The following is a 27,371-nucleotide window of genomic DNA, read 5'->3' as shown; positions in this document are numbered from 1 at the left end:
CTGGTGGCCAAGAAGTGACGGACTTTAGTAGTTTTTCTGTTTTGTCCTTTATCCTTTTCGTTGGGTTATAATTTACCATTTTATATGTGTTGTTATCGGCTACTAGTTGGTTCATTTGCAGTATATATGTTGACCTGTCAAGGACAACAGTGGCACTGCCTTTATCAGCTTTCGTTATTATTATGTTTTGTTTGGCTTTTAATGATTTAATTGCTGCTAATTCTGTTTTAGTCAGGTTGTTCTATATGGTTTTCTTGGTATTTAGGACATTACTGGTTTCTAGTCGTATTTTGTCTGCTATGTTGTTAGGTAGGGATCTGATGCCTCTTTCAATGTGGTAGATAAAATCCAGTTTGTTTACCTTTTTTGGCGCTATTGCGTAGTTCAATCCTTTATTCAGCAGCGTGAGTTCGCCGTTGTTCAGAGTGCGGCTTGATATGTTGATCACATGGTTCTTGCTTGTCGGTGGTTGGTCGCTCCTTGTCTCCCTTGTTTGTTGTTTCTCAGGGAGGAAGTCCTCTGATTGGGTGCCATATTTTGCCGTTGTTTCAACCTGTGGAATTTTTTCTTGAGTTTTTCTTTATTCTTTTCCAGGGTATGCTTGGCCGAATTGTCAGTAATTCTTTCAAGTGTTTGTAGAATGTCTGGATTAACATAGTAGTTTGATAGTTCTGATTGTAATTTAGAGACTAGATTTTGTGTTGTAGCTAGGTTTCGGCAGGCTGTTTGGATCTGTTCTCGAAGCATTGCTTTTTCTGTGCGGTCATAGATACAGAGTGCCTTAGCGGACGTAAATTTCTTTTTTAGCCTGATGCAGATCGGAATGAGGTTATTGTCTCTGCATCTTTTTAAAAAGGCCAGTCGATTGATCAGGAGAGAAATACGAATCTTTAGCTTACCATAGCGATTGCAGCGCTTGTGGGTATCATTTCCATGGATGATCTGAATCCTTTCTTTTAGGCTTGCATGGTGATCCGAATGCATTTTTGGAAATTATGGAGAAAACTACCATGTTTAAATAAAAACTTTAGTTTAATATTACTAAAATTTTACAATTCGACGTTTCGACCTTTATGTCAAGGTCATCTTCTGGAGCATACAAATATACACAGGACACAAGCTATACTACAATCATACTGGTTCGTTAAAGACACTGACTAACCGCTACCACAATTGTTGGCCTGACCTCTGGTGAAAAAATTTTCACCAGAGGTCAGGCCAACAAATTTTTTCACCTGACCTCTGGTGAAAAAATTTTCACCAGAGGTCAGGCCAACAATTGTGGTAGCGGTTAGTCAGTGTCTTTAACGAACCAGTATGATTGTAGTATAGCTTGTGTCCTGTGTATATTTGTACGCTCCAGAAGATGACCTTGACATAAAGGTCAAAACGTCGAATTGTAAAATTTTAGTAATATTAAACTAAAGTTTTTATTCAAACACGGTAGTTGTCTCCATAATTTCCAAAAATGCATTCGGATCACCGTGCAAGCCTAAAAGAAAGGTTTTTGGGTCTTCTTTTCACTGGAGCAACAGCACTCTTACTTTGAATTTTGTCTGCCATTATTAAACAACAATAAAATAATAGTTATAAACAGTTCATAATTCACAATGAAATGGCAAAATTCAGAGAGATGAAGCAAGCAATGATGTCGCAAATAAACTGAGTTCATGAATACTGTGCAGCAGTTGATTCAAGGCAGTGTCATAGCTAATACTATCGTATGAGCCTTCTTAAGGGACCATACAAGCAAATCGTAATAAAGTGAAGAGTCATAAGGCAGAGTATTATTGTACAGCAATAACAAAAAGGAAAATAAACAACCGTATACAAAAACATTTAGTAGAAGAACAAAACAGATTTCGAATGGATTGCTCATGTACTCATTCAGACTTCACCTTTAAAACAACTAACTGAAAAACAAAGAAAATTCAATCCAAATAATCAATATCCTATTCATAGATTATGAAAATACCTTTGATCTAGTAAAAAGAAACAAACTCTTTGAAATCTTAGTTAAAATTATCTCCACAATTAATAAAAGCAACTGATAATATATATGAAAATAATACCACAGCAGTAAAAACCAGTGACTCATCTACAGAATGGATAAAAGTAAATGAAGGAATAAAGCAAGGATAAAGCATGTCTTTAGTCCTTTTTTGTAATATATATAAATGAGATATTAAAAGAATAGTATATAAATAACACAGGAATATAAGTAGAAAGAATTAATGACTAAATATTACTATATGTAGATGATCAAATCATAACTGCAAACACAGAAGGAAAACTACACTGACCTCTACACAACCTAAGACAATATTGTTATTAAATATGACATTAGTATTAAGAGAGGACTTTCTGTGGAATCTTTCTTGTGCTATTGAATTTCACTATTTTAGGTATGATTAGTGCAGTTTTTTAGTACAAATTTATTGTCTCTGTTTTATATCTTACTCAGCTCGTATCCATCATATCCATCAATGAGATCTAATAAACCATCACCAACTCGCCACCATTTAAAGACTATTATTCGTAGCATAGATGACAATTTCATAGCATGCAATGCACATGGTAGCATATACTCATATCATGAGTTAAAAATGTGACAAGTCAAGAATGGGAATGTGTATGCATGGATTACATGCAGGCAGTGGGAAGTGAGAATGTTAGAAGGTGAAGAAAACTTGATAGATGTGTCTATGAACTTCACCTTAAACAGTGTGGCTAGCAAAAGAAAATGTTTTCTCTGCTGTCCACAACTGAATGTCAGGTGAAAGCATGATGTGTAGCGAGAGAGAGAGAGAGAGAAGAATAGAGCTGATCAGAAAGTAAATAGAAGGCATGAAAACTGAGTTGAGGATGGTGAATAAAGAGATTAAGTGACTAGAGAGGTTAGAGAGTGCAAAGAAAGTAAGAGTCAAAGTGAGACAACGGCTAGAGACAGGGAACAAGAGAGAGAGAGAGAGGTGAGAAAGAGAAAGAGTGGGAGCAAGGGTTAGAGAGATGAGAATATGAGAATAAGAAAGAAAAGCAAGGAGAGAGAGAGAGAGAGAGAGAGAGAGTAAGGATGCCAGCGAGTGAAGAATTAACAAAGCTATTAAGAGTGTTATGTATGGAGATTCAATGATTCGGAATATGCAGATTAGAGGAGTGTTTGTCGGAAGGAGTGACAGAGAGTATGGTCATGACAATGAAAGAAGGTGAAAATGTAACGATGACAGTGATGGTTGGCACAAATTCCCTGAGAAGTAGCATGGATCATGTAACAAGAGATTTGAGATTGATGGGAGGGCTAGTGCAGCAGAAATGTATCAAAGGGAAGACAGTGAGTGTTGCCTGGGAATAATAATGCAGAATGGAGAAGAAAAACAGTGATAATGAATGAGATGACAAAAAGAATTTGCAGGAACACAGGTCTGGAATACATAGATGTGTAAAGTACATTCGAGGATATAAGGAAGCTGTATGCAAGAGATGAATTACATTTAAACTGGTTTAGTCCCGAAGGTGTGGAAAGAGGGGGAAAATAGTTCCACTGCATAAAGGAGGATTCAAGACTACTGTTGCAAATTACCGACCGATCAGCATATCAGGAGTCATTGTCAAGGTCTTGGAGAAAGTAGACAAGGGAAAAATACAGGAATGGATTGATGAAAATGAGATACTGTATGGTAGACAGCATGGCTTTGTGAAGGGTAGATCATGCCTCAGTAACTTGCTCAAGTTTTATAACTTGAGCAAGTTACTGAGGCAGGGTAATGGGTTTACAGTGATACTGCTGGACCTGGCTAAGGCATTTGACAGGATACCACATGGAATTCTAATCCGTTAACTACAACATATGGGAATGGATAGGTGGGTGGGTGATGGAGAGATATCAGAGAGTAGTTTATTCAGGTGTAGAGTCCAAAAAACGGCCTGTGACTCGTGGTGTGCCGCAGGGTTCTGTTCTTGGACCACTGCTGTTTAATTTGTTCATTAACGATATAGGGAAGGATCTAAGAGGAACAGTTCATTGTTTGCTGATGATGCAAAGTTGAGTAGGGCAATAGTGAATGCAGAAGATGTCAAAATCTTGCAGGACAACTTGGATAGATTGGAGTTCTGGGCTAAGAAGAATGGATGTCAATTTAATGTGACAAAATGTAAGGTTATGCATTTTGGGGTGAAAAGGTTAGCAGCAGTATACCACACTGGTGAAACTGTACTCCAGGAGATTGATGAGGCCACGGACTTGGGAATGTTGGTGGATAGGAAGATGAAGTTTAGGGGGCACGTTGCAAAAGTGGCTAAATCAGCTCATCAACTCACTTGGTTGTTGAAAAATACTTTGACGAGCAGAGACAAGCAAGTTATTGTACCCAGAACCGGCGCTAGGGTCTTTGGCGCCTGCATGCAATTTCTATCTATGCACCCCTGTAACGATCTGGGCATGTGTGGTTCTTTTACGATAATAAAAATTTAAATTATTTGAAATTTCTTAAATAAATTTTGACAGAACAACCACACGTTGGTTCGCTAAATGTAACGAACCGGGGGTGTTGACTATGCAGGATAATCGTTAAAAACCCAAATATTCAAAAAAATTCTTAAAAGTTAAAGCAAATTTTGACAAAGCCACTTCACTTTATTGTTGAATATAATGATACAGGGATTATAGCCTTCTCACCGACCCAAATCGCTAACAAAATTAAAATGAATTTTAATTAAAGTTAAAATTTATTTGAACTAAAGTTTAAAAATTCTTTCATTTTACAAGTTAGTAAATTCTTAGTAACTTGTAAAAATTTTTTAATAATTTTTATAAGGTGGAACTATCTTTTAGGAAAATAAAAGAAACTCAAGATAGATGAGAAAATAAGAAAAGAATTCAGAAATAATTAGAACATTTAATATAAGTATTCAAAAAATAACATCTTTACAGAATAACAGAAAATAAATTAAATTACATAAATAATTAATTTAATTAATTTAAAAAATTTCAAGTAGAAATTTTTTAAATTAAAATTTTAGGGTTTTTGATTTAATATTCACAAAATTAGAAATAATGGTCTTAACGTCTAATTCCGCACATATATCATTTTCAATAGCTATTAACGCCAAACTAACAAGTATTTTTTTGTGACATACTTGTTCTTAAGTAGGTTTTAATCAATTTCAACTTAGAAAAGGAACGTTCACCGCTCGCTACACTAACAGGTAAGGTTAATAGTATTCTTAAAGCAATTGAAAAGTTAGGGAAAGATAAATTATTGGACACAATAAAATTAAGAATATCGAAAGGGTTTTGAATATTTAAATTATCCTTCTGAAAAATATCCCGGAAAGCACGTAACTCGTCATATAGTTCTATTGCATTTACGTCTTTATTGTCGCCGTCCTTCAAGACAATCTTTTCATAAATCTTCATTATTAATTTGTAGTAATCTATACCAGAAATTGAAATTATCATAATGTTTTTAGTTGTTCAAAACGTTCTATTAAAGAACACATTGCAACGTCTAGAAGTGTATAAAACACATTCACTCTAAATTTATCTTCTGGCGATTGTGGCATTTCGTCATGATGCTCGTAGTCAAACTGTCGTATCTTCTTTCGTAGTCGAACTTCCATACCAGTTTTAAATTCTTGTTCTCCATTCACCTCTTCACTCGGTTCTTTTGCCGTTTTTAGAACTTCTTTAAAATTTGTATCTGATCGATACTCTTGTAAGAATATTTTTAAGTTTTTGATAGATTCTAAAGCAAGTGTAATGTTCATATTTTTGTCTTGAAGCATTTTACTCACAGGTTTATTCTGTTAAGTAAATCATGCCAAGTTATAAGAGAGAAAACTAAATTTGTAGTCCTTTATTTTAGCAATAATGTTTGTGCTTCATGCTGAGTTTCTTTATGAAAATTTTCATTATTTAAAATTTCAAACAGTGCATCGTAAATTTCTCCTAACTGATATTGTAGAGGGTGGATTGCATTAATTTTACTTTCCCACAGTGTTTTTGATGGCTGTTTCAATGTTAAAATTTTTACAAACTTTAAAAGGATTGTCCACTGTTTGCAAGAGAATGAAAAGAAATTGTATATTTCTTGAATAATTGCAAAGAAACTAATTGTATCTGCATTCACTTTGGCTGCATCATTAATGATTAAATTTAGAGAATGAGCAGCACATGGCACGAAAGCTCGAGGATTTTTGTTCAAAAGGAAATGTTGGAGCCCATATTTTTTTCCCTTTCATATTTGCCGCATTGTCATACCCTTGACCTCGCAAGTCTTCAATGGGAATGTTCCATTTTTCCAGTTGTTCTATTATTATTGCACATAAACCACATCCTGTGGAATCTGATATATCTACAAAACCTAAAACCTTTTCCCTGATCTTGACAATTCCATTGTCACAGGAAACAAAGCGAATAACAATGGTCATTTGTTCTGTTTTACTTGCATCAGGTGTGCAGTCTAAAATTATGGAATAATATTTAGATTTTCGAATTGATAATAAACTTGTATTCCTGATTGCATTACTTAAAGTTGGCAATATTTCATTTTGTCTGTCTTTACTCAAATAGTGTACTCTATTATTTCTATGAAGGGCCCTTTCAACATGAGTTTTCCATAATGGGATCAAACTTCGCAAACAGTTCGACTAATTTTTAAAAAATTGCCGTTATTCCTTTCATATAATTATTATTATATCAGTATAATAATATCAGATGATCCGCAAAAAGCTAAATTTTGGCTACCAAGGAATTTTATAATTTCAATCAAGCTTTCTAAAACACTCGTCCAATGTTTCTTTTCCATTTCATACATGCTTTGAGTCTGGCAATCAATAGTAGTTTTGAATATTAAATTTTTATCAAGTTCCTTCCATTTTAAGAAATTTTTCATGTGAGTTAAACTAGTCTCATGTCTATGCAAAGTTGTACTTACATTTCTCCAATCGTTATAACCTTCTACAAGACTACTTATTCAGTAGGTGCAAAAAGTTTGCAACAAAAGCAAAAAACAGAATTTAAAGTTTTGGAATAAACAAGTCATGTTCTTGGCACGAGCTCCCCATTTTCCTATTATAATATATGTCGCCAAATTTACGACCATATGTATCTCTGGGATATATTATATTTTTCTTTTGAACAGGTCCCATTTCAATTAAAGCAACTCGTAATTTTTCACCAATTTCATCAATTCCCCATTCACCTGGATCTTCTAAATTTACAGAGACTAACAATGTGTTAGTTTCATGGTCAACTACAACTAAATCTTCTCCTAACTGTTTTTCACTTAAATCATGCATCTTGTTATCTTGTTCAATAGTTGCAATAGTATTTTCATGCAAACTGGATGATATGCACTGTTCTTCAACTCTGATTTCTGATGTATCGATTTGATTATAATCTGCATCAAAATATTTTAATATTTTAACAAATTTATTAAGAGCCCCAGTTTGTTTCTTAATATCTGCTTCTTTTGCAGCATGACGCTTACGATTTTGTGCACCAGATAACTTTTTTTAAATTTTTGATTCCATTTCTATTTTATACCCACAAGAATTTATTACACAGCACAACACAGAGACGAAATGTTAGTCCACACTGCGCTACTGTCAGTAGCCTACTGAGATGCGTACCATATGACTGGCAAATTTAACTTTAAAATTTAACTAGCAAAAAATGTTTTATACGAAAATTCGTTTCTGCACATAAAAACCATTCGCCATTTCACTTTAGATAGACTGCAGTAGACACAACAATCTGCAGGCAAGCATTTAGCCTGCTCTTGCTGCAAAATTGTAAACAGCCGGCTGATCAAAGAGGCAGCAATATACAATTTTTTTAAATTTTTATTCAGTGTATCCGGCCTTATTTATTTTAATATTGATGATTCTAAGAATTTTTTGTTTTTATGATAAAAATTTTGTTTCTTAAAAATGAACTTATGAACCGTTCCCGGGTGGCAGCACCCCCTTCGTAGCGGCGCTCGCATGCCCGCTTCCGCCGGCCCTGATTGTACCTCTGTACCGAGCCTTGATAAGACCTCATCTCGACTACTGTGCCCAGATTTAGTCACCTAAGTTTCTTCTTGATGGGGAGGAGGTGGAGATGATCCAGAGGCGAGTGACCAAGATGATAGCAGGTCTATGGAATGAACCTTATGAGAACAGGTTGAAGATTTGTGGGTTGCAGAAATTAGTTGATAGGCGGAAAAGGGGAGTATGATTGAGACATTCAAATTGCTAAAGGGTTTCTATAGGATTAATTCAGAGGATATTTTTGAAATCAGGACTGGTGGTGGGAGAACTAGGGGGCACCTATGGAAGCTGGGCAAGAGTGTGGTTAGCAAGGGTGTTAGAGCTGGGTTCTTTACTTTTAGAGTGGTAAATGAGTGGAATAAGCTGCCAGAGTCTGTTGTGGGTGCTATGATGGTGAGTGAGTTCAAGGCAAGGTATGATAGATAGTCTAAGGACTCCCTCGATGAGTCTGAGGACTCCCTGGAGTCATCCATAATAATAATAATAATAAACACAGGAGAATGAAGGTATTTGGAGAGGCTATTGTCTTTTGGGTTAGGGCAGTGGAATGGGAAATCAGAGGGTGTATACTATACTGCAGAGAAAATGGAGTATACGGGAATAATAGTAGCTATATGACTGGTGTTCTGTATACAAATGCCAGAAGCATTAGTAATAATGGAATAAGTTGTGGCAGTGATTGATTCAATCTCTCCAAAGAGTGTTCGTATCAGTGAAACTTGGTTAATTGAGAAACATGTTCTGAGAATGATAGAAACCGAAGGGTGTAGCATATTTCTACAGGATAGGGAAGGTAAATGTGGTTGTGGACTGTTACAATAACAGATAAATTATGTCTGTATTATCAACATCCCACTAAAATATTTAGTGGGATGCTGATAATACAGACCAGGAAATATAGTGATCAGCAGGAAATGGTTGGGTAAATTAATCTGGCCAGTACAAAGCAAATGATCATTATGGGTAACTGCAACTATAGTAATATAAATTAGGCAGAAGATGCAGCATACACTACTACTAAGGGAACTGAATTTTTGGACTTTAAGGGACAACTGTGTTAGGGAGCATGTGGCATAGGGAACATGAGGATTAAGAGTTTTGGTCATAGCTTACAAGGATTGTGACTGAAATGTCATACAGCCCCCAGCTGGCAAGCATAACCATGCGGTTCAGACTTGGAGATGAATAGGCATGTAGAGGATCCAGACAAAAGGAATTTGTGGAATTCTAACGTAGGCAACTATCAAAGACTTTAGAGGCTATCTTGGAGCAGTGCAATGAATGAATGAAAGAATTTGAAAGAGAGGCTGGTAGAGTGCATGAGAGATAATTAAGAAAAAACTGTTGATAGTGAAGAAGATAAAATGACTTGGCACCAAATGGATAACTAGAGAAATTAAACAGGAATTGCGGATGAAAAAGAGATCATGCAAGGCATATAAAGAGAGAGGTGGAGAAGAGTTGCATGAGGAATACAAGGATCAGGTTAGGAAGGTGATTAGTATAGTAAGGAGAGAAAAATTTGAATATGAGAGGATACCAGCACTGCAATACAAAAAAGAACACCAAGAAGTTTTTTTCACTACATGGCCAGTAGGAGGAAAAATGATTTTGAATGGATTACCTTGCCAGATGGAGACAGGACTTGGGTGACCAAGGCAAATGATATAGTTGAACTATTTAATTATCACTTTATTAGAGTGTTTGATCCTGGTAAAGCCTTTATCTAGAGGGATAAGGAGGAGGAGTGAAGCATTTGAAGCGAATGAAGAGGATGTATTCCAAATATTGAGTATGTCAGCTGTCAATAAGTCAATCGGACTAGGTTGGAATTTAGCTGTTTTAAGAGAATATAGTGCTGATATTTGGCTCTTCAAGAGGATTTGAATAAGCTAGAAAGGTGAACAAATTAAAGGGGGGGGGGGATATCAGTTTAATGTAACTAAATGCAACATTTCGAAATTTGGGATGATCTACACATGGGATGCTTCATACTCACTTGTTGAAATGACACTGGAGGAAGTGGATTATCAATTAATAATTGAATCCCTTTTCTAAACAGCATAAAGTAATCTTGGAAAGGCTTTGAGTGCACTATCTGAAATGTGTGAGCAGTATTCCATATTCCATTGTTGAACAGATTTGGAACTTATAAGTGTTAACAATTGTTCAGGAAAAGCAGTGAGACTTGAAAGGAAAAGTACACACTAAGTTATTTAACTGTTCCAGAAATTATGAGCTGAGATATGTTTGCACCAGAAAGACTGTAGGTATAGGGCAGCACAATTTTGGTGAAATTTGGGTATTAACAAAAGCAATGTGAAATCATTCATGGAACCATCCTACCATGAAATGGACTGAACAAGTCTATACAGACTTATAGAAACACACTCTTCTCTGCTCTCTCTTTGAACTGCTCACTTCTTTTCATATACTCTTCCTGCATTTTCTGAGGCATTTGATCAGGTATGACATAATGGTCTACCAACTAAACTACTATTCTGTGGTCTATCTTCTGCTCTTTTGAGTACCACTTTATTACCACCTAATGGTGAGTAATAAAGTGTTCATGTTCTTCATTTGAACAGACTCAGCTCTTCAGGTTATGCTCAGATGAATAACATGAACATGTTACTCACCATATTAGATGGTAACAAAGAGGTACTCAATTGCAGAGAGCAGAAGACAGACCATAGAATAGTAGTTTAGTGGGCAGGCCATTATGTCATACCTGATCAAATGCCTTAGAAAATTCAAGAAGAGTATATGAAAAGAAGTGAGCAGTTCAAAGAACAGAGACCCGTGGCAAATCAGAATTAGTCACAAAGTTTAAGGAAAAAAGATCCATTAATCCACATGCTGTCTCATGCGTACTTAATATGTGATCAGACAGAAAACTGGAAATCTGGTTACTAAAGTCAGAAGATAAATCATGAGTGTACTTAACAGGCCTTTATTCAAAACCTAATTAAACATCTTAGGGATATCATGGCTAACCACGTTAGTTTCTCAATGGCTTTTTTTTTTTTTTTTTTTTAAATAAAAATCAATGATATAAGAAAAAAATTCCCTCTTGAATGATTGTGGCAGAATTCATCTTGCATAAAAATTGAATGTTAACACATTTCATTACTTCAGAAAGAAATAAAATAAGAGCAATAGGAGAGCCTACTTGGAAGGGAGGAAACTGTCCTCAGAAAGAGGCCAGATATGGCTAGTTTCTAGGTTGCAAAAAAAATACCAGTGGAATAGGATGTGTAAAATGGAAATAAAAAGCAGAAGTCCACTCTGGGCTACTGATGAAATAACATCAGCATCAGAAGACAGTTTGTGTCTAGAGTGGATAAGTTCTTTGGGTTCTCTTCTGATGAAAAATCAAAGCAAGCATTGAATGTTTAAATGATGATCTTGGTAAGAGAATATTAACAAGCTTATCAACAAAAGAACCTCAAAAAAGGTTGAAACCGGTCTGGGTAGTGACCTCTCCTCATAATGTAATGACAGTATTACATCTCCTAGGAGCTGTGTTTTACATTATGAGAGAATATCAAGAATAGCGAGGGAGCCTGCTCCACCTTTACTTCGAATTGCCTTCGCCGATAGTTTTTCGGCATTGAAACTCATAGATCGTAGTTCTCAATCTTGAGTTTTCACTTACTGGCTATATAAAAACATAGGATTTTTATACCTTTAAAAACTATTAAGTTGCCAGAAAACTAGCCGTTTGGCTTTTCATTTTAATTACAAAAGAACCTTCAGTTCTTTTGTTGATAAGAATTGATATTCTTATCAACAAAAGAACTGAAGGTTCTTATATGATCATAAGAAGCCATGTGGTTGGCTTTTTCAGTAAACAAGGGTACAACAGAATCATCTGATGCAAAAGAGAAAACAGGGACAGACAAAAAGTTATGACTACCAGCTATGGCAAGGAATCAGAAAGCATAATTCAGAAAGTAATTTAAACCTGGTGAATATTTTCTAATTTTGAATGTTCCTGCTACATGACTATTTTGAGCTTTAGTTTAGGCAAAAAAAGAAGAAGAGAAGAAACTGGGGAACTCAATAGAAGTTGATTTTGCTCTTGAACAATTTTAGCACTCTTCTTGGAGAAAGATATTGTTTCGTTCAGTGCAACTGTTTGGATTGGGAAATTAAAACTACAATCCAACCAGAAGAAAATGAAATTAGGTAAAGGAATCATGAAGACCATTCTGCTTGGCACTCTTATAATACTAGACAAGAGGATGAAACTGACTGTATGATTGTTGCTAAGTGAAAAAATAACTCAACAGGGCTATGACCTAATGTAACCAGAGGATAAACATCTACAATATACTTAGAAGGATTAATGGTGAGGAGGAGGATAAACTGTAAACATCAAAGAATGTACTAGATCAGCATAAATATTCAAGTTGGCTGTTTCCTGCAGGTTACTCTATCAGCATTATGGGAATGGTATGTTCCTTATATAATGACAGCAAACAAAAACAGTCCCACACCATCCACTAGAACTAGGGACATATCCGAAAATGACTACTCGAAGTTGCAGTTCTCAAGTAGTCAAAACAAGTGCAGAACTTCTCAAGTAGTCAATTTTGAACCTATAGCTTATAACAATGCATGCATTACAAGATTTGACACAAAATATTGTGATATACTCCTTTACATACAGCTGTACTGCAATGCCATTTCAGTGATTGTGTTTATCTGTTAAAATGTGACTCTTGACAACCATTTGTTGGCCTTTCACATGTAGAAACTATCTCTCTCTGTCACAGAACTGCCATCTTTCAGAAAACATTTTAGTTTTTTCTGGAAGAATGATCACACTCAATATGCTCTAGATAGATTCAGAAACATTCCAGCACAATAATGAAGTCTTTGAAGACACATGCATGCACACACACACTTCACTGCTTATTCACTCTATACAGCCTTCATTTTAAATTGATCTTAATTCTCCAGTAAAAATTAATTTCTGATAAACATACATTATATAAAATATTGTATTATATAATATATATATAAATGTAGAAAGTATTTTACCTTGGGTATAATAAATGTTAAAGATACCAAGCTATTTTTAACCTGTAATAAATTTAGTTTAATCCTTTATCCAAGTGTATGCAAACTGCAAACAAAGTTTGCACCTGAAAGTATCTTCAGGACTGAGGTAAGGTGGTACAATACCAGGCAACTCCTTGCAAAGGTGGAGCAAGCTACCAACACTTCTATCTCAGTATCTCCCATAATGCAAAACACATCTCCTTGCAGATATGTATAATGTTATGCATTAAATGGGAAGGGCCACTACCCAGACTAGTTTCGACCTTTATTGAGGTCTCTTCAAGAGACCTCAATAAAGGTCGAAATAAATAAAGATTGAAAAAAAAAAAAGCATTATGGGAGATACTGAGATAGAAGAGTTGGTAGCTTGCTCCACCTTTGCAAGGAGTCGCCCAGTGTTGTACCATCTTACCTCAGTCCTGAAGATACGTTCAGGTGCAAACTTTGTTTGCACACATTTGGATAAAGGATTAAACTAAATTTATTATAGTCTGACCAAGTGAAAAATAAACTTTCAATATTTTAAACCTGGTTTTACTCCATTTCCCAAGTAAGCAAACAGACAAACAAATCAAGTTTGCGCCTGCAAGTGTTGCAAGTCTAGCTGACCCTGCACGTAGTGCAAGACCAAGGCAACTCATGGTGAAAGTAGATTAAGCTCTGATCACTAATCTTAATATTTACCATTAATGCAAAGCACATCTCCTGGAGGAGATGTATGGTGCTTTGTATTAAAGGCAAGGGGCCACTATCCAGACCGGTTTCGACCTTTATTGAGGTCTCATCAGTGGGAGCCAGGCTAGAAATACCAAGATTTTAGTAGTGGCCCCCTTGCCTTTAATACAAAGCATCATACATCTCCTCCAGGAGATGTGCTTTGCATTAATGGTAAATATTAAGATTAGTGATCAGAGCTTAATCTACTTTTACCATGAGTTGCCTTGGTCTTGCACTACGTGCAGGGTCAGCTAGACTTGCAACATTTGCAGGTGCAAACTTGACTTGTTTGTTTGTTTGCTTACTTGGGAAATGGAGTAAAACCAGGTTTAAAATAGCTTGGTATCTTTAACATTTATTATATAATATAATTAAGTATGTTTATTCATAATAAGCATACTTTATTAAATGGCATTTATGTTTAATTAAATGCAATTATAGCAATACTGGAGCGAAGAGAAACTTTTTTTTTTACTAACATCTGACTCTGAGTTAAAACAATTTAAAATAAAGATCTGTATTTTAAATCAATAGTTTAATTCTTAATTCAATGGGGATTAACCTGGCATGTGACACTGTCTTAAACAAAACAGATTTCATGAATGATGGTAAGGGGGGGGGGGAGAAATACCTAATAAAATTGTAACTCAGAATATTTTTGTATTCAAGCCCACTTTACACATGTGATTATGCAGATAAACATTAATAGCAAAATATTTATACGAGACATACTTACATTTGATTTGCATCATAAAGCATATTTAAGAAATCATGGTATGTAAGACTTAATGTACCCTTGAGTGAAACAGCATAGTTTGCAAGAGATGAAAGACCATTTTCCACATTATCTGCTGAAAATGAATGTCCCATATCTACAGTGTTGCATCCTGATAATAACAAACAAACATTAAGTAAACTATCATATATAATTTTGAAACACAAGCATTCATAACTACAGTTTTCACCTCTATTAGAATTTATCTATTTGCAGTCTGTTGCAAATTAATTTAAAAAAATCAAATCTGTATCGAATCAAACCTAATTCAAAGAAACATAATCAGGTGGGTGTAAATTTCAACAGGGTTTACCTCAATGGTCCAAACTAATCAATGTAGCAGTTCCGATTTTTTCTCCAACTATCATATGAGTGATGTCGTCAAAGTTACTGAGCATTTGATGGTTAAAATAGTTATTCCATATGAAATGAATCTATTAACAGTAATGATTTCAAAGGAGGCTTTCAAGTCAGCCAGCAAAAATCTTCCTACTGCTTGCAGGAGGAAATCAGATGGAATAAGTGAGAACATGAGTGCATTAAGAAACGAAGAAATATTGCAAAGCTAATACTACAAAAAATAAATAAATAAAAAATAATTCACACCATGCAGATTCACTTCTTAAATATTGTAAGAAGTGTGATATGCTGACAAACCACGAAACTTGTTTGAATCATAGTAGCAAATATAGCATTGTAAGTGAAATGGATGTTGTGGAAGATTGTGTGAATGTTAAAAAAGTGTTCGAAACTGATGGCAAAAAAAAAAAAAAAAGAGTACACCTGACTATAAGAAACCACTGTGCAAGAATGATGGTAAAAAATTGAGTACAAGTAACAGTAAAATGACAAGTGGGGCTAACAATTAAAAAGCATGTGTTACTGACAGTAAGATAGGCAGAGAGGGAGAATGGCAGTGCAAGAAAGCTGAGTTGATGAAGTATGAGTTGGGAGATAAAGTGGGTGTGGAGTGAAATGGAGAAAACTGTATAGACAGCCCAAATTATCAACTATCAAGAAATTAGCATCAACACTCAAGGTGTTGGTAGGTCATTCTCCCTCCTATATAAAGAACATATGACACTGCATAAACAAAATTAAAAACATAACACTCTGCAAAGATGATTTATTAGTCAGTTTTGATGTTTCTGCCCTTTTCACAAATGTCCCAATCAGTGACACAATTCTTCTCTTACAGAACATTCTGCCCAATATTATGGCACTGTTTGCCAACATACTAAGTTCTGGTTACTTCGTGTGACAAATAATTTTTACCTACAAAAAAGAAGGTATGGTCATGGGCTCAGCACTATCCCCCCCCCCACACACACACATACACCACAATTACTAACTTTTATGTGGAAGCTTTTGAGCAATGTGGTGTAGATTCCTTTACTTTAACAACTACAGTTTGGCTGCATTAGATGGCATGGAAACAGAGCCAGAGATCCTCATAAGTGAAGTAGAACAAGCAATCAAAAAATTAAGGAAAAACAAAGCCCCATGTCCTGATTCAATATCAGTTGAAATGTTGAAAAACCTTGGAGAGAATGCAGTCAACTGGATACAGATTTATGAAACAAAATCTGGAAGATGGCCGAATGACTGGACCAATTCCACCATTATCCCAATCTACAAAAAAGGCAATCACAACAACTGTGAAAACTACTGCACCATTGCCCTTATCTCACATATCAGCAAGATTTTACTACACATTATTAAGGAGAGATTACAAAGTTTTATAGACCATCAGATCTCAGAAGAACAAGCAGGATTCAGAAAAAGTCGAGGGACTAAAGATCATATATCTAACATAAGACAAATAATTGAAAAAGCAAGGGAATTCAACTTAAGCCTTTATCTATGCTTTATAGATTACTCCAAGGCCTTTGACTACATGAGGTGGGATATCTTATGGAATATCATGCAAGAATCAGTAAGACCAAACCATCTAATAACCCTCATAAAGAACTTATATCAAGGAAATCAAGCAACAGTAAGAATTGAAAACTCACTGTCCCCTGCATTCCAATTTGAAAAAGGATCAAGACAAGGATGCACACTCTCACCATTTCAACTACCTTGGAGTGATGATAACAAAAAAAGATGGATATAAAAAAGAGATAAGAAGAAGAATAGCATTAGCTAAAAAAGCAATGACTGATTTAACCAAGATCTGGAAAGATAGGCACATCTCCAAAAAAGACAAAAATTAAGCTTGTAGAAACCTTAGTTTTTTCAATCTTTCTCTATGTTTCTGAGTCTTGGACCATGACAAAAGATGACAGAAGAAGAATTGGGGTGTTCGAGCTCTGGTGATGGAGAAGATTGTTAAGAATGTCTAGAATACTTTTGTTTGTTCTCAGAATAGAGAACAAACAAAAGTATTCTAGAAGAACTGAATATACACACAAGACTGATAAGCATAATCAAAAAGAGAATACTGCAATATTTTGGACACATATGTAGAAGGGAAGGCAACTGCCTAGAAAAAGTAATCATCCAAGGTAAACCGTGTGGGAAAAGAAAAAGAGGAAAACCCCCCCAACAGGTGGATTGACCAAATATCAAGAATCAATGAACTTAAACTAGAACAAGCAATAAGAGAGGCACAGGAGAGAAAGAAATGCTGAAGCATCAGCAGAAAGATCATGAGTCCTCAGACATGAGGAGATCCGAGAGAGAGAGAGAGAGAGGTGGCTACATGGCCACCAAACGTTAAACACCTTCCTTAGCCACCTGAACAAACAACATAAGTGCATACAAAATGCTACTGAAATTGAAAATCAGAACTCACTTCCTTTCCTGGATACACTGGTCACACATCTTCCCCCCAGGGTCTATCCTTCCTTGTTTACCGCAAGCCTACACATACTGGCCAATATATACATGCTAACTTGTATCATCACCCTTCGCAAAAACTTGGAGTCATTAAAACCTTCAAAAAACAGAGCTATAACAATTTACTCTAATGAATAAGCTCTTAAACAAGAATTACAAATTATTTGCAATAGATTTATAAATAATGGCTAGCAAAAATACTATTAATAAAGTTCTACATAAAACTTCATCAAAGAAATAAAACCATAGCTATCCCATACATTAAAGGATTATCAGAAAAAATTAATAGAATTCTACACCATGATAACCTTAATGCCACTTTTAAACAACCTATAAAATTAAAAAAAAACATATTCAACTCCTCTAAGGATCCTCACCCCCACCCCCCCATTGGCTCACCGTAGAGTTTATTATATCTATTGCACCTGTAACTTACCTTATATTGGTGACACTGGATACAATCCCTATCTGTCAAAAAGAACACAAATGACACATTAAATTTAACAATTTTGGTGAAGCAGGCATCTCAGATCATGATCTTAACACTACATCGTTGAGTAATTATTTTGGTTTATATTAAATTGAAATTTTACTCTAAAACGGTAGTGTTTTCATATTTTTTATGATGAATTCTGATCACCATATAACCATGAAGAAAAGAAGAGAACTGTAGGTATGCATGGAAGAGTGACAAAGACTAAAATGAATGATGTCTGAATGAAAGAGGTAAAGAAAGACTCGAGAGTAGTGTTGTATGGGGATTTGATTATTAGAGGTGTGGTGAATGAGAAGATAGTGATTGAACCATTGGATATGAGGAGTAAGCAAGCAAAAGAGTTGGTAGTGGTGGTAAGAACTAATGAATTGATTGGAAACAAAGAGAATGTAAGACTGGATATCAGAAGGTTGCTGAGAAGAATAAAATATCTTTCCTATCACACAGCAGTGTGATAGGAAAGATAGCCAATGTATTGCCCAGGAATGACTGTGATGAGCTCAGGAAGTGAGCAAGGATTATGAATGTTAGCAGAAATGTGTGAAGAGAAATTAGTTTGGTTTGTGAATGGGTGGAATGAGTTTGCAGGACAAATGGATTGTAAAAGCGATGGATGTGAAAAGATGATACACAAAGGAGATCACTCCATCATGTATCATTTGGAGAGACTGCTGGTAAAAGGAAGAACCATAAGTGAGAGAATGGATATGGGCAAGTAAGCAGTGCCTTAGAAGAGCAGAAGAGTAAAGAAGGAGGAATTGAAGTAGTGGTTATGAATAGAGAAGTGACTAGCATGAGTATAGAGAATGAGAGAACAAGTGTGCAAGACAAATAGGTAAGTGGTAGAAGTCAGGGTGGACAGGAGAATATGGTGTGAGAAAGGTCAATGCCCAAAGAGGAAGTGAATGTGTGAGTAAACAACAAAGCTAAGGAATGGTCTGGGGGGAACAGTTGGGTTTGAAGAGGGTACTGAAATGAGTAACAAGTGAGAGAAATAGCTCAAGGAAGGAATGCAGAAGTCACATCTAATAAGTTATCAGTGAAACTTGTAATAGATCCAGAAACGAATTGTTACATTTTTATACAAATGCTAGAAATATCAGAAACAAGGGGAATGAAAGTGTTGCAATAATTAAGTTCATTCATGCAAAAATTGTTGAAATAAGTTAGACAGTTCAATGAGCATAACATCCTGATAGGAACAGCAATGGAAAGGTATGACATTGTTTGTGAAGATAGAAAAGATAAAGGAGGAGGAGATGTGCAGTTGATGACAGAAAATGAGATATGCCCATGAAAGGTAGAGATGTAAGGAGTAAAATAGTGGTGGTGGGTTTGAGGAAGTATGGGGATGAGATAGAAATGAACTGAATGAAATAGTTCATCAGATGTTGCTATAGACCTGATAATGTGGAGGACAGTGATCATGAAATATGTAAGCAAATTAGCCCAGCAAATAGGAAAAATGTGATTATTATGGGTGATTTTAATTATGGCAATATAGATTCAGATGATGAGATAGCATCTGGAAGTTGGACGTTTTCCCACTTGGTTATACTATAACTTAAAGATGCCAAGAAATTATATCCTTGGTTAAATCCTTTTGTAAGTAAAGTTTGCACCTGAAGTAACTTCAGGAGAGGACAATTCGTATACAGAAGCTAATGACTTCACATCACTTGCCTTAGCATCCCATAATGCAAAGCACATATCCTCACGGACATGTATAATGCTATGTATCATGGGAAGGGGCCACTACCCAGACCAGTTTTTTTGACCTTTATTGAGGTCTCATCATTGGAGGCCAGACCCACAGGTGATACCACGGTTGAAGCTATTATTTACATAGATTATTTACATAGATAATATTTACATATTATTTACATAGTTATTATTATTATTCAGGCCTCCATGGAGTCAAAACACTCATCGTGGGAGGTCCTTCCTAAGAAACAAAAAGCCTATCAAGACTCATCGAGGGGAGGTCCCCCCAATACGAAACACGAAGTCTATCATACCACTCCTTAAATGCATTGACCATTCTCACTCTCACCACTCCACCAGGCAATGCATTCCATGGTTCAACCAACCTCCATGCAAAGAAACCACTCTGCACCCTCATGCTCACAGTTTCCTTTCATAACTTCCAGGGATGGCCTCTTGTCATCACTCCTTCCCACTGTTCAACCAAGCAAAAGAACTCCCCAGTGTCAACCCTGTAACCACCTCTCAACAGTTTAAAAGTCTCAATCATATCACCCCTCCTCCTCCTATCCACCAAACTCTGCAGTCCACATTCCCTCAGCCGATCCTCATAACTATCATTGTACAGTCCTGAAAACCATCTTTGTTATCTGCTTTTGTATCCTTTCCACAGTTAATTTATCCCATTCAAATCCGGGGGGACCAAATCTGAGAACAATAGTCCAAGTGTGGTCTGATCAGGGTCTTATACAACGGAATGATAACTGTTTTATCTCTGCAGGTCAGAGTCCTTCTCATTATTGCAGCAATCCTCTGTGTTACCTTCACCACACTTGTAATATGTCACCTAAATTTCAGGTTTCTATCAATCATCAACCCCAGATCTCTGGTCTCCTCTACTTCCTCCAGTATAACTCCTCCCATAGAGTATGCAGTGTCCCATCGATGTTTCCCAAACCTCAAGACCTTACATCTTGCTGCATTAAACTGACACCCCCATTTATTTTCCCATCTATCTAGCTTATTCAAATCCTCTTGCAGGGCTGCCGCATCTGCACTATTACTAATAATCCTTCCCAGCTTCACATCATCTGCAAACAACTGAATATCCCCTTGCAATCTACTGACAATGTCATTGATATAAAGGTTAAACAATATAGGTCCCAGTACTGAGCCCTGTGAGATCTCACTTGTAACTCTCTGCTTCCTTGAAACTGCCCCACCATACACAACTCTCTGATACCTATCAGACAGCCAATCCTGAATCCAGATGACCAATCTGACATCCAGACCCATGTGCTGCAACTTAAATATCAGCTTATCATGTGGCACCCTGTCAAATGCCTTCACTAAGTCAAGAAAATGGCAGTATAGGCCTTTCCCTCATCTAATGCTCTTGAAACTTTAACATAAAAGGCTACCATATTGCTAAAACAAGAGCATCCCTTCACAAATCCATGTTGACTCTCACAGATAACATTACCCTCATCTGCCCAATGCTGTATAAGGTCCTTCACTACTTTCTCCAAGATCTTACTAACTACTGATGACACACAAACTGGTCTATAATTAGACACTTCCAGTCTGCTACTGCCCTTATGCAATGGCACTATCTTACCTTCGTTCCATTCCATGGGCACCTTTCCAGTAGCCAGACTTTCATTGAAAAGCCAGGTCAAAGGCACTGTCGGTTCCCTAGCACATTCTCTCAAAACTCGTGGTGAAATACCATTCAGTCCCACAGCTTTACTGACATCTAGAGTACTCAGTATTTGAAACACACTCTCCTCCTGTACCTCTAAACCTTGAACCTGCCCTATCCCTCTAGTATTCAAATTGACTCCTCCAGGATGAAATACTCCAATAAAGTGTTCATTAAACAATTCCACTATGTCCTCTATTCCCATTTTTATCCCACAGTCATTTCTCCTCCTACTGGCCACATATCTAAAAAATTCCCTAGGATTTTCTTTGGATCTTAGGGCTAATCTCCTCTCATATTCCAGTTTCGTCTTCCTTACAATACTATTCACTGTTCTGGCCTGTATCTTATACTCTTCATGCATCTTCTCTTCTCTTCACCTGTCTCCTTATATCTCTTCCATAGCCTCTTTTTCACATGCAATTCCTGTTTAATATTGTTTGTCATCCACTTTACTCCAAATTGTGTCCTCTTGTTCACTCTTGGTATACGATTGCTGCTACAAATATTCTTTCATAATTTTCCATGCACTAATGATATCCCAGCCTTCCAATTCCTCCCTCCATGAAACTTCCCCAAGTTGACATCTTAGACTATTATAATCACCTGTCTTATAATTCCACATACGTTCCCGTCTCTTCGATACTCCTGCATGTCTATTCATTTTCCAAGTCAAAACCATATGGTCACTCTCTCCAACTGGTGGGAGAGATGTCGTCTCAGTTATTATTATCAACTCTTCTGATGGTATAACCATATCCAAAACTCTTGAACCTCTTGTTCCCTCTATTACATGTTGCCTAAGACATCTGTCCCTCAAGAATTCTAGAAATTCCATTCCCTTATTGCCTGCTACCATCCTCCCTGGGACACACTGACTTGTTCAGAACAGCAATCTCTCCAGATGCCTGCATCCTTCCTCATTCAAATGTAAGCGGTCTCTCGCATACAATTCCTTTCTGTCCTCAAATGCACTCCAAGCATCCACATAATTCCAGTCCTCTCTTGTCACACATTCTAGCTATTATGTCATTCAATATCACTGCTCTTCTGCTCAGCTGTCATTATCACACCTAGGCAACACAGACACCATCTTTCCTCTCTGTGTCTTCTTTCATACCACCTCAAGCAAGAATCTCATATCTCTCGCTGCCCTATTTACACCACCACTCAAGTCATTTGTTCCCACCATCACAATCATCACATCCACCCTTTCGCCTCTCTTAACTGCCAGAGCACACTTTCTATCATTCCTCCTGGCAAACACTCCTCACGCATCCTATCTTGAACACCACGGATGATTGAGTCGCCCATACATTATACCTCTTACCATTCCCTCTCTCTCCTATTGTTTCCATTTTCTCCTCTTCTAACACTCCCATAGCTCTCTCTCATTGCATCTCTCCTACTGTTTCCATTCTCTCCTCTTCTAGCACTCCCATACCTCCCTCTCATTCCATCTCTCCTCTTCTAGCACTCCCATGCCTCTTTCTCATTCCATCTCTCCTACTGTTTCCATTCTCTCCTCTTCTAGCATTCCCATACCTCTCTCATTCCCTCTCTTCTACTGTTTCCATCCTCTCCTCTTCTAGCACTCCCATATCTCTCTCTCCTTCTGTCTCCATTCTCTTCTCTTCTAGTACTCCCATACCACTCTCTCATTCCCTCTCTTCTACTGTTTCCATTCTCTCCATTTCCACATCCAATTTCATTCTCTCCTCTTTTATCATTCCCAAATTTCTCTCCTCTCCTATCATTCCCAAAACTCTCTCTCTCTCTCCCCCCTACTCCGATTTGCTTTGCATTTATCTCTTCCATTCTCCTAATGTCATCTTTCATACTTCGTCCAAGACATTCCACCTCATCTTCCATACTTCTCCCAAGACATTCCACCTCCTCTTTCAGCTCCTCTATCTCCCTCTGCAGGTCAGTCACTCTTAAATGAAATTCACTCTCCAAAAAAAACCATCTCCTAAACTTTCTTCTTTCTTCTCCTTTCACACCTTCTACACTATCAACTATTATTTTCTCATTCATATTTTTTTCTTCATTCTCTCCTATCACACTACTCATCTTCCTGTATTCATTTCCCGTTCCTGGAGCAACAAGGTCGGTTATTGAGATATCTGCTACATTTATTTCCTCCCGCTGCCTGCACTTTACGCACACACGCATCTCCCCACCTCAGAAGCCAGATATCCAATTCCCGAGACGCATACATGCTGCAAGTACTGCATGCCACAAACTCCCTTATTATATTGCTTATAATGGAGTGCTTAACTGGCAGAGGACTTGGCGACACGCCATTTGTGACTGCAGCTGAATCTGCCATCATTTGTTACTGCTGAGGGACTACTAGCGTAATCGTTAATTATTCAAAATAGTGTCGCTAATTAATGTCAAAAATAAAAGCTAAATAAGTATTAGGAGTATAAATAAATAAGAAAAGTACAAACAATTACAAGCAAAACAAAACATTAGAGATAGATGTTTGAAGTTTTTCCACTTAGTTATACTATAAATTAAAGATGCCAAGAAATTATATTCTTGGTTTAATCCTCTATCCAAGTATAAGCAAACAAAGTTTGCACTTGGTATCACCTCTGGGTCTGGCTCCCATTGATGAGACCTCAATAAAGGTCAAAACCAGTCTGGATAGTGGCCCTTCCCATAATGCATAGCATTATAAATGTCTGTGAAGATATGTGCTTTGCATTATGGAATGCTAAGGCAAGTGATGTGAAGTCATTAGCTTCCATATATGAGTTGCCCTGTCTTGAAGTTATGTCAGGCACAAACTTTGTTTGATTACATTGGAAGTAAAGAAAATTAATTTCTTGAGTTTTTGAGGGCCAAATACCTCAGGAAGTATGTGACAGAGTGCTTATAAGGACCGAGGATCTTGTATCAGGTCGTCACATTCCATCAGAGGATATTGTTATAAATGAGGTGTCAAATTTTGCTCTGGTTAGAGAGAATGACCATGAAGTGATTAACTGGGTAGATGCCAGCAATGTAAGGACTTCTGTGATGAAAGGATATATGTGGAACTATAAAGCTGAAAAACTATGAAAAGTTTGGAATACATTATTATTATTTTAATGACTAATATAGCCATTAAAATAATAATAATTATTCTAATATATGAAGAATAATATATGGGGAAAATTTGGACATACCTTTTTGGATGTTGTTTTCTGTCTCCTTATCCTGGCAATATTCATTCATCTGCTGTTAAGCTGTTGAAGGAAGGGTTTTTTTTTTTTTGATGGGGGAGGGGAAGGTAAAGTAATGTGGGAAAATTATTTGAAAAAACCTGGGTTTTTTATATGTATAATATTATTATTATTATTAAGGGTGGGTAGAGAGCATTTGGGAGGGGAGGGTGAGAGAAGGATCTGAAGATAGAAATTATTTTTTGGGAGAAGAGGAGGGTTTTATGGGGAAAAGTCAGGGGTAGGAGCCATTTCAACAGGTGTCGTCTTCGGAACTCGTGGGGGCCAGAAGGTTCAGAAGACAGTTTGCAGCTATAGCATGGGATGAGGAGTTGAGTGGAAAGGAGATCACTGCTGTTTGGGTGCTATTCAAGAACTATCTAGTAGAAGCAATGCCCAAATGTATTCCAAGGGTCAGAATGTTAAATAAGATAAGTTTGAAATGGATGAATGCAATGCAGCAGAAGAGGGTATTATGGTGGCAGCATAAGATAAATAGTAGTAATCAGTTCCATGAGGAGTACAAAGAAGAGGCAAGATAGGTGTCTTGTTGGTAAGGGTAGTAAAGGTGCATAAGCAATGGTTAGCTAATGAATCTAAAAGAAACTTCAAGATTTTTTTCGATAGTAGTCAGCAGAAAAAAAGAACGATTATAGAAAGATGACAGTGATTGAAAAAAAATGGTAAAAGGATAACTACTATGAAGGATATAATATATAATAAATGAGCAGTTCATAAAAGCATTTCATCCTTATGAAGGTGACACCATGTGCAGTTTGAGAGAGCAGTGGAAGGTGGAGGAGAGACTAACTGTGCATGAACAAGAGGGAATTGAGTACACGTGATGTTATTAAGGAATTGGGACTTGATGATATATCATTATGTTTTGAGGGAACATTCCAGAGAATATTCCTGAATAGAGTTTGCGAACCACACTATCTACTAGTCATCAATAATAGGAATCACCACAAACAGTGCAAGCTACCCTCCATACACATGACCGTCACTGTCATCCAAGTCATTTTGTTTTGTGTCTTCACTGAATATATACTGTTAAAGTGACTATGATAATGCTAGGCTGAACTAGGAAAATTGGACTGTAAATAATTAATTTTATTCAGTAAATTATTTATTTGCATTCCAGTGTATGCAGTTTTCTGTTCGAAACTTTGCCATGAATCAGCAATGGGACCTTCGCTTTTTATCCTTTATATCAATGATATTGTCACTAGTTTGCAGCGGGGGGGGGGGGGATATTCAGTTATTTGCAGATCATGTGAAGAATTGAGAGCTATCTGTAATATTGCCAGTGTGGTAGCCCTTCAAGATTATTTAAATAACCTTGATATATGAGAAAATGAATGAATATGTCATATCAGCTTAATGCAACTAAATGTAATGTCTTGAAATTTGAGATCCACTGATGGGAAGCTACATGAGCTATTGGTGGATCTATATAAGAGGAAGTGAAGGAAACAATGAATCTAGGGGTGATACTAGATAAAAACTTTAGGTTTAAGTCACATATTTCGAAGGCAGTGAAGGTAACACAAAGTACTGCTGCAATACTAAGACATTGACCAGTTACAGATAAAAGGGTGATGACTCCACTGTACAAATATAAATTAAAGATACCAAGAAATTATATTCTTGGTTTAATCCTTTATCCAAGTGTAAGCAAACAAAGTTTGCGAGTGAAGTATTAACTTCACGACTGGGCAACTCGTATATAGAGGCTCACTTCTGGGTCTAGATCAGTGAGATCTAGACCCAGAAGTGATACCAAGGTTGAAGTAATGCAAAAGTCATATTTCCATATACAAATAGCCAAAACGTGTCACACTTTATTACTAAATTACTCGATTAGAGATAGATGTTGAAAGTTTTGTTGAAAGTATAACCAAGTGGAAAAACTTTCAACATCTATCTCTAATCCAGAGTATTTTAGTAATAAGGTGTGACACATTTTGGCTACTTGTATATAGAAATATGACTTCAACCTTGGAGTTTCCACTTCGGAGTCTGGCTCCCACTCAACATCTATAGGCAAAATCTATAGGACAGTAGTGAGGCCAGCTATGACATATGCTATAGAAACTGTGGCCCTGAGGAAAAATAACATCAGCAGGATGGAAGTAGCAGAGATGAGAATGCTTAGGTGGATGTGCAGAGTGACCAGAAAGGACCGTCCGAGAAATGACTATGTCATGGGAACAGTGAAAGTTACGAACTTAGGAGCGAAAATACAGGAGACAAGGTTGAGATGGTTTGGTCGTGTGATGAAGAGGGAGGACGAATATGTGGGAAGAAGGGTCATGCAGATGGCTGTGCAAGGACGGCGGAAGCGTGGGTGGCCAAAGAAGAGATGGAGGGAGCTGGTAGAAGAGGACTTGAGGATGAAGAACTTGGATGTGGTGACAGCCCAAGACAGGAAGGTGTGGAGGAGACGCATTATCAACAGTGACCCCCACTTAAGTGGGAGAAGCTGCAGAAGAAGAAGTCTAGCTCCCACTGATGAAACCTCAATAAAGGTCTCATCACCATAATGCATGGCAATATACATGTTTGCAAGGATATGTGCTTTTCATTATGGGATACTAAGGCAAGTGATGTGAAGTCATTAGCCTCTATATACAAGTTGCCTAGTCGTGAAGTTACTTCACATGCAAATTTCGTTTGCTTACACTTGAATAAGGGATTAAATGAAGAATATAATTTCTTGGCATCTTGGTTATAGTATAACCAAGTAGAAAAACTTTCTACATCCATTGTATAAAGCTCTGAAAGGCCACATCTGGATTACTGTGGTCAGATCTG

The 27,371-nt window shown here is 36.7% G+C and overlaps 1 protein-coding gene across 1 annotated transcript in view; it reads right to left on the bottom strand.

The window, feature by feature from the left end:
• Positions 1-27,371, bottom strand: part of LOC150092863 (RING finger protein 141-like) — a 161,639-nt gene that overhangs the window by 94,962 nt on the left and 39,306 nt on the right. The window contains exon 2 of the mRNA XM_090414583.1: positions 14,558-14,708. Coding sequence (XP_090270709.1) covers positions 14,558-14,691 — 134 coding nt within the window. The 5' untranslated portion in view covers positions 14,692-14,708. The remainder of the gene's footprint in view (positions 1-14,557; positions 14,709-27,371) is intronic.

This window comes from Typopeltis vanoorti, chromosome 25 (assembly GCF_054136105.1).
Source record: "Typopeltis vanoorti isolate ZY-2024b chromosome 25, IOZ_Tvanoo_1.0, whole genome shotgun sequence".
Classification (NCBI taxonomy): Eukaryota; Metazoa; Arthropoda; class Arachnida; order Uropygi; family Thelyphonidae; genus Typopeltis; species Typopeltis vanoorti.
The sequence above is the reverse complement of the archived record's forward strand: the minus strand, read 5'-3'. Positions and strand labels throughout refer to the sequence as shown.